The sequence below is a fragment of the Vidua macroura genome, chromosome 2, assembly GCF_024509145.1.
Source record: "Vidua macroura isolate BioBank_ID:100142 chromosome 2, ASM2450914v1, whole genome shotgun sequence".
Classification (NCBI taxonomy): domain Eukaryota; kingdom Metazoa; phylum Chordata; class Aves; order Passeriformes; family Viduidae; genus Vidua; species Vidua macroura.
This window is the reverse complement of record NC_071572.1, coordinates 13525802-13540235: the sequence shown is the minus strand read 5'-3', so window position 1 is coordinate 13540235 and position 14434 is coordinate 13525802. Positions and strand designations below refer to the sequence as shown.

Sequence of the window (14434 nt, the reverse complement as noted above, 5' to 3'; positions counted from 1 at the left end):
TCCAGGCATCTAAAGCTGTATTCCTAATTCTATGGTAGTTATTCTCCATGTGATATGAGAATGCACAAGTGAAGAACTATCTTAAGGGCAGAAACAAATCTATGCTTGTACCACAGGAGTGGTGTAACAGAGCATTTACTGCTCTATTTCCCAAGTTTCCTTTCCACTTCTGACAAAAACACCACTTTGATCCTCCCAAGCCTGCTTAAACTATGTTGGCAAGTTTAAAGTAAAAACAAAACCACACACACACCTCCCAAACCCCATGCAAGAACTCTGCTCCCTATATCAACATACATCTTTACCAGCCTAAAACAATCACAGAAACATGCACCGAACATGTTGGGAGATACTGTTTTTCAGCCGAAGGCAACCACATGCCTTACTGCCTATACTAAAAAAGAGTTGGCCTGTTTTGTAATGCCCACACAGACTGGCATTCACACTGACAAGGTCTGTTTGTTTTTCTCTAGAAGTCTGTGGAATATGCTCAGCTGGAATACCTAACCATGGAATAACAAAGATGTTTACAAACATTTTGAATCTGATTTACTTTGCATTTTCTCCCCTGCTCTTTTTAGAAAGTTAATGTATCACACAAACACGTATTTCATGTTATCCTTCCCCCATTCCTCATATTCACTGATTAATTAAGGAGCATTTAAGGCTCACCAACACAGCTTTAAATGCTCTGAGCTACTTGGATTACAGTAACTTGTAATGCATCAAGCCCCAAAAGAGAGACTCATGGAAATGACAACAAATGATGAAAGGGTTTTATTGTGCAAAGATTTCAAAATACTGGAAATCCTTTTGTATTTCCCTCCACATCACTTTTTCCTCCCCTCCCCTGGCTGGGAATGAGGAAACAGCCAAGTTATTCTATAGCTGGTTCCCACCACGGTAACGTTCTGGTTCCCATTGTGCTGCGCATTCAAGCAAAAACAAGAACAAGCATTAACAGCTCCATTCCCATCCATCCACCAGACAGGAACTCACAGATGCTTCATTACACACCTCCCACTGGCACTGATGAGACGGAGGACTTGTATAGAAAGGAGGGGGGGACTCAGACAAAACACAAGAGTCATTGTAATTGTTCCCATTCCCAATTCTGTGAGCTCATGTTAGCCAAACATCCTACTACTTTCAGCTTTCCTCACTGGTAAAAAATACAGGCACTATCAACACCACCTGGAGAATCTCTCAGATTGTGCAAACATCGCATCCGTGAGTTTAAAGAAGACAGGAGGAGGAGAAAAATGGACCATTTTCTGTAATTGTAATTTTATTTTATATATAAATAATAAAGAGACTGAGGGATTTTGAGACTTGCTACTTGCAATGTTGATCCTGCAATGGGACAAGCATGGGCAGCCTTGAGTCCCACTGCAGAACAGAGGACGAAGTCTCAGGACTGACCCAAAACATGTAGTGTCCTTTCACAGAAGCCATACCAGAAGCCCGAGCAGCAAATCATCAGACTGTCCTGAGGCAGAAGGCAGATTAGTCACATTCAAAATGGATTCAGATGGTTTTCATCTTTTTCTTGGGAAATTGTTGCTCATATCTATATTTTTATTCACCTATAACCAAAGAAAGGGGACAGAGATTAAGGGGGAAAGGAAAGGAGGGAGAAAGCAGAATTAAATTTATCACCAGTCTTTTCATTTTTACAGTGCAATCAAAACTTTTTTTCTTTGATGTGGCAAGTTGATCAAAATCTGTTTGAGGAACATTCTCAACACCAATTTGCTTGCAGTAGAGATATTTAACTCTTCATATTATTGACATTAGAGCACTAATGATCATGTCTGTTTTAGAGGATTCAATTCCCATAGCTGAACTAAATGGAAAGACAAAAGAGAACACTTCAAACCAAACACCAACTGGAATCTTGTATAATAAACCAACTTTCTCAAAAATAATTCTTTTTGAGAAATTCCCATCAAATGTATGTTTTTTCATCTTGCTTACTCTGGAGTAAGACTAGGGTGAATTAACTCAAAGAAATGGAATTACATAAATATAGATCTGGAACAGAGTGAAAATGAGATATGCCATCTTCATGAAAAAACACAAAACCTTGCCACTTCCGTGCAACTCCCAAATGCAACAGCTGGATACAATTAAAGCTTTTTTCTTCCACAGTGGGATGGTGGTTTGAGCTGAAGCTTGCATATCATTTTTGATGACAAACAAACTAAAATAATAAAGGAGGTGCAATGCTGCTGGTTTTTGGAATAGAGAAATATGTTGCTGTCTTCAACCCAATATGATTTTGTCCTTGGCTGACCATTCACAGTTCAGAGACCCATGCTGTGGCAAATCATTGAGGAAATGAGACTGTCTTTATTTTAGTAACCACATTCAACTAGGAATATGACCAACAGATGAAAATGCAGTGAGGCTTTCAGGACTGATCTCATCCAGAATTAAAAAATGTGTATTTTCAAAGATCATAGCAATGTTCTCCAACCTTTGGGATCACCGAAATCCAACAAAACATCTGGACTTGGGTATGGAGTTAAATGACAGGATTTGATTTCAAGCACAAGTAACAAATTGCCACCCCCGCAGAACAGCTGAACTTGATACTGAATTGAACTTTCACCATCTGGTTGCCCTAGGTCAAAAATCCAGCAGTTCCCTTCATGTGCCTCCTCCAGAAACAACATGAGGTGAAGCATGTAGATTTCAAAACCAGAAGCACTCAGGTACTTCAAGCTCCTGAGCAATTTATCTTCACACTCTTAAAACCTTCCCCAAACAAAATGTGCCTGAAGCAAAAGGCTGACATTTCAAAAAGTGAATAAAGGCCTAGGAGAAATTATATTCATAGCAAGAAATTCTAAAAGAAAATAAAATCTATTTATGGATTTCTGTTTGAACCTTGGTATTTGTGCAGTGTCACAAACAAAAGTTCTGTTTTCTTGGGTTTTTATCATTTAGTAGCTCTGTCCTAGTTGACAAGAAGCACAATATTTCAGTGAATTTTAGAGAGGCTTTTCTTCCTCTCAGTTCTCTTGGGATTCTTTACACAAAAAAAGATTAAAAATCCTCCTATTATTTTTTTTAGTTTTTATTTTACATTACTATCTTACAAACTACTTGGAAAACAACTATTCTTAAAGACTTTATATTCATAGCTCTAAAGGGAAAGCTAAGGTACTCAGTATATCAGCCAGTCAACAAGCTCATGTTGCTGTTTTGAGAATTAGCAATAGCAATTAAAAACACTTCAAGGGAGCCAACATTAAAAACTAGGTTATCTTTTAAAGCTGCCCATGTAGCAGTGGAACACTCCTGCTTAGCAGATGGGTGCATTCCACCACATCTGCAAACATATGTGACTGATGCTGGTGCATGGAAAAAAAATTGATGCAGTTTGCCACACCTGGACTCTATTTACACAAGTTGGCAGTAAGGGAAAAAAAAAATTCTGGTAAATGCAATACTGCATACAAAAATGACGAGGAGTACGTACAATGCCAGGATCACTTTCTGATGAAAAATAAGTTTTTAACATGATGCAAAAATAATACAGGGCAAAGAGAAGCAAGTAGAAAACATGTTCAGAAGAGACATTCTTTATCAACTGATAACAGAGCAGACATCTGACATTTTGTGCTAAATTATGTCCAATTATATTGTGATTATTTGTAGTAAGTCTCAAATAAAGAGCAATTTTTATCCTACGAAACCAAACCATCATAAAAAAGTCAAGAGGATGTTTCTGTTTTGCTTTTCTAGAAACTAATCATAGGACTTGCTTAAGTTTAGAACACAGCCCCAAGGCCAAGTCAGAACTGGTGTCTCAACTCGAGTTTCTGCCTTGGAGAGCCTGGATAATGCTGCCTTCATTTTCTCCATCTTTTGTTCCCAACAGGACTCATTTGGGAGCTGCATTAACATGAAAGGTCAGGCACATCATGGACTTTTACAGGCTGTAAGGCAGTGCTGAACCCTGGCACTCACAAATCTTTAGAGAAAACTTATCAGCAGGGAAGAGGTTTCTTTCCCCACCCTAATACTTGTACAAACATGACAAAAAAGGCAAAGAGGTTTTTGGTATGGGAGGCAGAAATGGGAAGACGAAAAAATAAAAGGCCAAAACCAACCAACACCCCAATCACAAGGCTTTCCTCAATTAATTCAGAACCCTTCAAGCAGACATATATTTACTTGTTATGCTCTAAAGAAGAAGAATTTAGATTTCTTAACTTGGACAGTGTTAGGACTACATATATTCTTGACAAATTTTAGGACAAATAAAATTATCTGTCCACACTCTCCTAATCATTATGATGAAAACTACAAGTCAAACTTGAAAATGTTCAGCTTTTCCCAGTTGCTCTGCTGCTTAACCACAAACTATTACCAGTGTTTATCCTTTACCTGTTTGATGCCAGGTGATGTAGCATTCTACTTCTGGGTTTGCTCTTTATTTGAAGCAGCATGGACTTCCAGGGGCTTGTCACCCACTGCATCACCCTTGAGGAAGAAAAAAAGTGCACAACATTTCAATTGAGGCAATTGATGATTAATGTTTTTACCAGAACAGAAATCCTCTTCAAAAGCTGAAACAAAAATATCTCACAAAATCAAGTGCTTCATGAGACTAATTCAGTATAATACACTAAAATATGATCTTCTACCACTTTCTAGACTTTAGTCTTCCTGTAGCTAGCGAAGCAATTAAAAGTTTTGAAAGAACAAGTATTTTCAACAGAAGTGCTTTAATTGAATCATTTTGCCTGTATTAATAACAGAGGATGAATACCCACAGAGTAGTTGCTATTTTGCATTCTCTGAATTCTGTGTGGATTTATACAATAGGTCTCTTTTAGCACATATCCTTTTAGAGGGTGTTCTCACACTTTCCCCCACATTAATGACAGAAATCAAAGAATGAAGAGAAGCTTGTTACAGGGTCTGGTCTATCTCTTTGCCAAGATGCTGTAACAAACATGCATTTGATTACAGCTTTAAATAGATATTCATTGAAAAATACTTAAAGGGCCACACACATGGCTTGGGGACTGAAGCACATACAAGGACAAGCTGAGATGAGGATGTGCTCAGACTTGTGAGGACCGGACAAAGGGGGAACCTAATTCCTATCCACAATTTCTTAATGGGCATTTACGTATTTGGAGGAGACAGGTCCTTCTCAGAGGTTCACATCTAAAGGACAGGGAGAAAAGGACAGAGGAGCATGGTAAATTTCTCTTAAATCAAAAGGCAAAAAATATAAATGTATTACACCACTGATCATTGGAGCAGGTTTTCCTGAGAACTTTCCAGATCTCCACCCCTGGAAATATTCAACACATGACTACATAAGGCCTGAACCACCAAATCTAATTTTGATACCGTCTTTGCTTTGATTAGGGGTTTGGGTGAAATAATCAGAGGTGGCACCCACCCTCAATTGTTCTTAAATTTTATACATGGAAATTAAATGGCATTTCCTCTTTATTCTAGAACACTATTTTTACCAACATGACGTAAATAAAGAGATGATTTGTGACAGCCAACATGGCTTCACTAATGGCAAAGTGTGCCTGACAAATTTGGTGGACTTTTACAGCAGTGGTGGACAAGGGAAGAGTGACTGATGTCATCTATGACTTGTGCAAAGCACTTGACACTGTCCTGCAGGACATCCTTGTCTCTGAACTGGAGAGACATTGATTTGATGGAAGGGCCACTCAGCTGATAAGGAATTGGCTGGATGGTCACACTCAGAGCTGCAGTCATCAGCCTGATGTCTGAGTGAGACCAGGGACAAGTGGTGTTCCTCAGGGGCCAGTGCTGGGACCGGCGCTGACACCTCTGTCAGCAGCAAGGACACTGGGATCGAGGGCACCCTCAGCAAGTCTGCCAACAATCCCAAGCTGTGTGGAGGTCGCAATGCTGGAGGGAAGGGATGTCATCCAGAGGGACCTTTACAGGCTTGAGAGGTGGGCCCATGTGAACCTCATGAAGTCCAGCAAGGCCAAGTGCAACATCCTGCACCTGGGTCAGGACAATCCCAAGCACAAACACAGGGTGGGCAGAGAATGGACTGGGAACAGCCATGGGGAGAAGGATTTGGGGTTGCTGGTTGATGAAAACCTCAACGTGACCTGGCAATGTGCCCTTGCAGCCCAGAAACCAACCATGTCCTGGGCTGCTTCAGAAGTAGTGTGGGCAGCAGGTCTGCTTTGGTCTGCAGGTCTTAGGAGCGAACCAGGAGTGCTGTGTCCAACTCTGGGGCCTGCGACATCAGAAGGATGTGGACTCGTTGGAGCAAGTCCAGTGGAGGCCAGGGACATGATCAGAGAGCTGGAGCACCTCTTCTACAAAGACAGGCTGAGAGAGTTGGGATTGCTCAGCCTGGAAAAGAGCAGGCTTTGGGAAAACTTCTAGCAGCTTTCCAGTGCCTAAAGGGGGCTACAAGAGAGCTGGAGAGGGACTTTTCAGAAGGCCCTATAGTGACAGGACAAGGGGTAATGGCTTCAAACTGGAAGAGGGCAGGTTTAGATTAGATATTGGGAAGAAATTCTTTGCTGTGAGGGTGGTGAGGCACTGGAACAGGCTGTCCAGACAAACTGTTAATGTCCCATCTCTGGAAGTGTTCAAGGCCAGGATGGATGGGGCTCTGAGCAACCTGATCTAGTGGAAGCTGCTCCTGCAGGGGGCTGGAACTAGATTATCTTTAAGATCTCTTCCATCCCAAACCCTTCTGTGATTCAATAATACTAAATGTGATGGAAAATGTAGCAAAAGAAGCTAGAATAGACTGCAAAATGTTTCAAAGAATGTATCAAATTTACATATTATTAAACATAACAAAACACGAAGTCTGTGCAATCCTGCATATGCTGTGCTGGTGATATGGACTCAATATATCAAGATTCAATTATGAAGATATTTCTTAAATGTCTTATTCCAAAAATGCCTAGCAAGACCTTTAAAAGGTAATTCTTTCTTTCAAAAATCCATTTTGTTTTGATCACTACCCTGGATATTTCATAGTAGAGGAAATCACATCCACAAACCACACCCATTTCAAAATAAAAATCTATTCTATAATTTGCCTGTACAGAAACGTTTAAGTTATGACATTTTACTAAGATTTACAATGAATAATCTGACTAATGATGCCTCATCTCAGAGTTTACTCAATCCTGAACAAATGAACTAAAAATAAACTCCTCACAGAGAAGCCTGTGTTTTTCCATTTTCTTGTTTTAACTTGTAAAAAGTAATTATTGTCTAGGTAAGCTTTTTTTTTTAATGCCCTGAAAGAGGAAAACAATCTAGAGCAACACATACAGACATACGCAAGAGAACAGGGGTCTTGCTAAATTCCTTTGTTTCTATGAGCTCAGGAGATCTCATCACAGGGCTTGCCTTCAGTGTAACTATTAAGCCTGAGTTACTTAATTCAAGCCAATCCACTGATAACTATCATTCCTCACACAAAGTCATTTGCTGGATTAGCAATTAAGAACACATCCACTGTGTATGCCCACTGTGTAAATGGTGAGCCTAAGTGAGACAGCTCAAGCAGTAATGTGAGTTAGCCAGAAAAGGAATTCCTGTGGCACAGGCACGTAATTCTAGAAAAAAGTGCCAGTCCTCTAGCACACTCAAAACCAGGTCAGAAGCAAAAAATGTGTTTAGATCAATGATTCAGAAGACAGACTTCCTCTGTGCCAGGGTACCCTCTCATAATCAGAAGCAGGAATATATTCAAGACAGTCTTTCTACTTTTTGGCTCAACACAACCACTCCATAACAAATCTGGGTGGCCAGAGGAGTTCACACATCAGAGCTCTATTCCACAGCAGAAAAGGAAATATTTTGCTTTTTTGTGTTTCTGTTTCAAGTGAAAGGTGACTCATAAGAAATCTCCATAATACACTAATTATCAAATGTTCAATACATAGGGATTCCTTGGGATAAAAAAAAAAAAAAATCATTATTTGAAACTAAAAATAACACTGGAACTAAGGGGACTGTACAGTTTCAGTACATGAGTGATTAAAAACCACCCCAACTTAGCTCACACAGCATCTAAGAGAGATACATTGAGACCTAAACTTTAAACTACAAACTTTGCAAAAAACCCACCATGATTACTCTGAAAATTTTCCTTCCCTACAAAGAAAAACCCCCCAAAGGAAACCAGCTAAATGTCAAACCCTCAAACGTGGGGTGCCTCTTTCCCTTCCATTACAGCCAAGCCAGGTGCAGAAGTTTCTGTTGCTACCTCAGAAGTCTTGCAGATGGCCAGACCCTTTTACATTAATCTTAGCAATTATAACTTCAAAAGTATGTAAGATAGGTATGTATCTTTTATGCTTATGGAAACTCTTGAGAGGGAAGGTCTGGCCACTGGGGAAAAAAAAAAAAAGCTGCCAAAAGAAAAACAAAGGCTCACCTGGGCTCACAGATTAATATTTTACCTTCTGTCCTCTTTTGTTTGCAATGTATTGCTTGGAATAAAGAGAACATCACTGTCTTACCTTATTCATCTTCCCCAGTCAATCAGTAATTCCTTCCTCTTTTAATTAAGTTGACCTTGAACTGAATTCTCACAAAAATATGAAGTACTTTCAAAGATGTTGCTCTAAGCTGCCCTTAGAGAGAGCAACTTTTTGCAGAGTACATTCCTTCTGTCCATCCCACTTCTAGCACATCTAAATTCCCCACTGCCCATTCTAAGGATCCACTCCAAAAGAAGTAATATTTTTTACAAGTTTCATACTGTTTTTATTCTTACTACCAAACAATAAAAGGAGGGCATGTGACAGGAAACAGCATTTTCTGCCAGATGTAGATTTTTATCTTTTAGTTGAGATGACCAAACTTTTGCCTGCCTATTCAGAACGTACCACAGCCAAACCTGACACGCATTTTCTGTAGAAAGAAGTTCTCTCAACTGCTTATGTTGTGTTTTAAAAGATGACCAAAATACATGTGACTTCAAAACTCTCTTAAACACAATTTAAGGTTTGTTATGGTCACAATCTGTGATGCTGACAGTGAGGCTCCCCAGCCAAAACAGTGACACCACAATTTTCAACAGAGCTTTCAGGTCAGGAAGGTTCTGGTCACAATCTCCTTGACACTTGTTCTAAGCAAGTACAGGAAATCAGCCGAAGCTGAGCCCTCTTTGCACCTGGAGACATTTTGTAACCAGCACTTAATAAAATACCTACAGATTGACATAGATTCTAAATATATTTATATATAAATATATGTATATATTTTGCATGTGTAATAAAAACATACGGGTTTAAAAACTGCATGTATCATATATTAGTATTGTTAAGTCACTGGTGGTATCCATCAGCACACCAGACAGGAATGAAAACCAAACAATATGCCATAAAAGTTTCTCAGTCTCTGAAGCTGAGAGGGAAATTAAGTTTTCTGTGAGATTACATTACTAGTTGGGCCAAAGTGGGAAAGAGCAAACACAAGAAAAAAGGAACAAGGGCTGAAAGAAGGGCGTACTTAGAGCTGTAGTGCTGTTCTGCTTTTACACAATTTGGCCACTTCACTAAAAAGAAGGGGTGCCCAATTCAGTGTTGCTGGAAGAGAGAGAATCCAAAATTGTTAAAAAGTCTTTGAATGGTATAGAGACAAGACAAAGTGAGAACTAAGAGAAGAAAATTATTTTTCTATGTGCTTCAGTTTTAGCAGGGAGATTTTTTCCTGACATCCTGAAGAGCTCCATCCTTCAACAGCATATTAAAAACATTTATCTGACTGACTTGCTCTATGGAGGGGCTGCAGCCACAGTGTTTTGAAATGTAGGCACAGAAGGTCCCAGAATTTATCTTTCTTGGCAGAACTCAGAATTCAGTTGATATGACCTCAATTTGGCACAGGATTTTGTTTCATAAAACCTTCAGAAAAATTAACATACCACATTTATTTTAATGACATATTGCTGCACAAACATGAAGTTATGCACAGCTGTGGTACCTATGACTATCAAACAAATTATGAGCAACGTAACAAATTAACAGAAACCAAAAAGAGCCACCCATATATTGTTTGACTATTTGCAAGAATTCTTTGTGTAGCAACAGGAAAATGCTGAAGTAAATGTTACAAAAACAAAAATAACATCTTTTGCTCTGGCATAATTTCATGAAATGGATTACATCTGCTGCAACAACAACTCAAGAGTTTTAGACCTGTCTTCACTAGTTCAGGAATCTAGCTGCCTAGAATGACAATAAGAAATACATATAAAAAAGCAACCAAATTCTTCCACAAGGCTGTCAAATTAAGACAGAAGTCACAGAATCTATCCTACAATGCTTTGCCAATTTTAGCAAATGATAGTTAAAAGTTTTCTTCCATGACATTTCTGTATGAGTAAAAGCCTCCAGTAAAAAATGAACTTAAACAGAAATTCTTCTGCTTGAAAAGTTGATACTGATTTGGTGGCGCTAATAATCGGTGTGATTATTTCCATATGGAACAAACCTAAACCAAACCCATCTGTTCCCACCCAGATTCTCAACTATCTATTTTGTAGGGTTTCACCAACCCAGGCCAAAGGAATCTTCAGGGCAAACCTCTTCTATTAGAATAACTTCTCAGTCCCCATTCTAGACAAAAGCATGTGACTTTTTAGCTTCTCTGCACAGCAGGGAGACAGGACCCTCTCTTGAGGAACTTCCAAGGACAAAGCACCAGTAAGGCTGTTTGCCTCAGTGGTCAGAGATCTGTGAACTTGGGAAATGCAAGCAGTTTCATCAAGTGACCAAGTACTGCTTCTTCATTTGAGTCACAGGGTTTTTGTACCTTGTCCAATCCATCAAGTCACACAGCAGCAGTTCACAGTAACAGTATCTGAACGACGAGATGAACTTTTGGAGAACACTATCAAGGAGCATTTTGCTCCTTTGTGCAAGTAACATGTTTTGGCAACTAAGGGGTGTGATTTAAAGATTCTGCAAGGAGGAAGAGAAGGAAGTCTGTTTACTTAGTGGTCGCTGCAATTCTGCAGGCTGTTTGTTTTTCTGCTGAGGGAGCAAGTGCTTGAATAAGCCTTATAGCAAAATGAAAGTGTCAGAAGTTTTTGCCTTACAATAATAACCACGTGTTCTCTTTTGAAAGCCTAGGACACAATGAAAGAAAAACTTCAGCTATTTTTTACTAATGCTGTCAGTTTGTCTTTCTGAAATATTTTAACATTGCCTCTTTTTTTGAGTTTCTTTTTGACAGCCTACATTTTAGGAAAGGTAGAGAACGATTAACCAACCTCCTATTATTCAGGTTCATTTACTGAAGTACTTGGGCCAATACAAGATGAGTATCCACTGAGGAAAGTCTTCACTCTCAGAAGTCTCAGCAACTGCCAGGACACGTGAACATTTCAACCCAGCTTGTTTGGAACTAGTCCTACACCCAGCCTCACCAAGGGAACTTGGTCCAAGTTCTATCCAAGTGCAATTTTGTCTCCAAAACAACTCTCTCCCACTCACAGTGAGTTTAGAAGTGAATTGAAAACCACAGAAGCTTTACATTACACACTTGAACTTTTCTTTCTTTAAGCAGCAGCTAAAAAAAAAACACCTAAAAAGCTTACAGGCTTTCTCTGGCACACATTTAATCAACTTGCTCAGTTCTCCAGTCTCTCACACTATGCTCACTATGCTTCACTAAGCCATGTACATGTATTACCTAGAACTCTGTTTGCTTATCTGCATCAGATTACACTAAAGGAAGCTTCCAAAGACCATTCCTGAAAGTTTAGCTTGAAGTAAGCCTCATGTTTTTCCACAGATTAGAAAGAGAGACTGAAAAATTTCTCTTTAGAAATAAAGGCCAAGTCACAGTGGAACAAAACCACTGTTCATAATTTTTTTTTCTGAAAAGGCAGTGGAAAATTCAGATTCTTACCTTATCACCTTTTTCCCCTGATTTCTTCTTCTTAGGATTATCCTTCCAAAGAGCTTCTACAGCAATATATCCTTGAAGACTCCAGTCATACAGCTGTGTGCCAGCAACCTTTGAAACAAAAGTTTTTAGAAAGCATGAACGTAATAATCTGAGGAATACTGCCTTGCTTCTTATTTAAGTGGAAAAAGTCTCACTACACAAGATGTTTAACTCTTCCTGCTCAAGCTCACAATGTACACAATTAATAAACCTCTTGGAAAATAATGTCCCATGAGGAATAACAAAAAATAATATGCTAAAAACATATCTGAAGACTACCTGAATATACATCTGTACAAACAGGAGTGGAATGGTTCTGTGTGGAAACAATCTCGGTTTTCTTAGTATTTGACATTCAACATAATTAACATACGCAAACTATTTCTTAATTTGACCATACCCATTTCAAAGACCCTACTGAGGGTTGTCACTATTTTGCAATTTTAGATTTTCTTCTTACTTGTTTTTTAGAACTTGCTGATAGATGAATATTATGTACAACCAGCTGTCAACTCCCAAAACAGAACACAGCTAGGAAAGACCGTGTTTGCTATATTACACCTATAAGTATTTTATTACAGGGAAAGGCCCTAAGTCTAATAAAACAGTATGCCTTGTCCCTTATGTGACATGGAATTGTAGTATTTATAGCATCCTTTAAAACTAAAGAGTGTTAGGTTTTTATAGCCAGGCTCAGGTCTCTACTGACTTTCATATCACTATCTGTTTCTGGAAGAAGAACAGCAAAAAGGGCAATTTGTCCAACTAAACAGCTATTAAACTAAAAAAAACTTATGAAATCAAGAACTAAGAAGGTATTTCCCTATCTTCTACAGCAGGAAAAGTCACAAAACACAAACTCTGAGAACAGGGCAAGCATAAATGTTTCTCAAACAATTTTCTGATGTTTCTGAAAAAGCTTCTGAACTACATTTTTCAGTTTCTTCCAGTCTCCATCAATTCATTGTTCAGAGATTTCCTGAGCCAGAGGTGATTTTTATGCTTGTAAAGAGGCCCAAGGAATTTCCCTTCTATGAACTTTTTGCTTGGAGTTCAAGGGGAAGTGCAAATTTTTAGCATCCCTGTGCCAAGTGGTTCTACTGCTGGGCACAGAGTACACATGGTGTGAAGAGCCACTTCCCCTTGCTTGCTGATCTTGCAAGACTAATTATACCAGTTACTACACAATGGTACAAGGATGTGCTTCTGGACACATACCATGTGCTTGCTACCTTACAAAAGAGGCTATTGAATAACTAGAATTAAAAGAAAACAAACCCCAATCAGCAACTACACTTCCAGGTCACAACTAAATCCAAAATGTAGGCTGTCTTAAATACAAAGTATCCTTTTTGTCACAGTATCTTTGGTTTAAGCAAGTCCATTGGATGCATTCAGTTTTCTCTATAGCTGAAAGTGATAAGAGTAATCAGAAAAAAGCACATCAAGTGAACCAGTTAAATCTCCAAAACTGCCCAATTTAAATATTACAGGTATAGACAGTTGTTTTGTTTTTCAGAATCAGAAGTGTTCATTCTCTATCATCTAGCGCTTCAACAAACTAGGTGGCTCCTCTGAAAAGATGGTGGTCCCTTGTGCAAACAGCACAAACCTACCAGGACTGAAAAACAATCACAATAAACAAAGTGCTGGTTTTGTCTGTAATATTACTGAAGACACAGCTACCAACATAAAATGAGAAAAAACAATTATCCTTAAGCTATATTATTGTTTCTGCTTACAAATACTCCATTAAAATATTTAAAGCTACATTAAATGCCTAACAGTACAAATTTAAAAATATTTTTATAGTCATATAAGGAGTCATATGACCAAGTGATTTATGAATTGCATGAGATGAGAAACTGGTCATTCACGTTGCTGGATTAAGTAGCTACACCACAAGGTACAGCAACCCAGACAGTTTAGCCTGCCAAGACCAACCAATGTTTCACCAGTGCACAAACCTCCCAAGAGCCAGGACCCACAGACACTTCCACAGTTGAAAAATACAGTTCTAGGCAGACTGGAAGTGCAAGCTACAAGATTAACATGCTAAAATACCAGTGCTGTTGAATGCAGCACTGTAAGTGGGTTTGTATGCTAAAGTTTGAACAAACAAATTCAAAAGTCAGATTGAGTGGTTCTCAGCAGGGATTCTGAAAGTTTGAGGAGGCCACCCACACTGGGCACTACTGGGGTAGCACCAGTGACCACTGTGCTAGGCCTGATGTGCCACATAGCACCATGAGCATGCATTACTGACTACACTGGATGTTACAAAGTATCACACACATTCAGAATTTTGATTAGCAATTCTTTATCTACCTTTCATGCTGAGAAACTGTAAACTGAGAACCCAGTGGGTTTTCTACATTTACAAAGTGCCATTTCACGAGCATTCAGCAGTGAACATGGAACAAGTGACCCCAGGTCCTGCTTTCCAGCTCACAGCCCCTGGAATCATGTCCTGCTC

General features: G+C 39.0%; 1 protein-coding gene across 2 annotated transcripts in view; it reads right to left on the bottom strand.

Annotated features, from left to right (window-relative positions):
- Positions 1-1265: 1265 nt before the first annotated feature.
- The window catches only part of APOO (apolipoprotein O), a 28246-nt gene continuing 15077 nt past the window's right edge, over positions 1266-14434 (bottom strand). The window contains exons 7-9 of one of the 2 annotated variants that reach the window (XM_053969827.1): positions 11920-12027; positions 4399-4494; positions 1266-1586 (exon numbers count right to left, since the gene is read on the bottom strand). In XM_053969827.1, coding sequence (XP_053825802.1) covers positions 4426-4494; positions 11920-12027 — 177 coding nt within the window. In that variant the 3' untranslated portion in view covers positions 1266-1586; positions 4399-4425. The remainder of the gene's footprint in view (positions 1587-4398; positions 4495-11919; positions 12028-14434) is intronic. The other variant, XM_053969828.1, reaches the window with a different exon arrangement.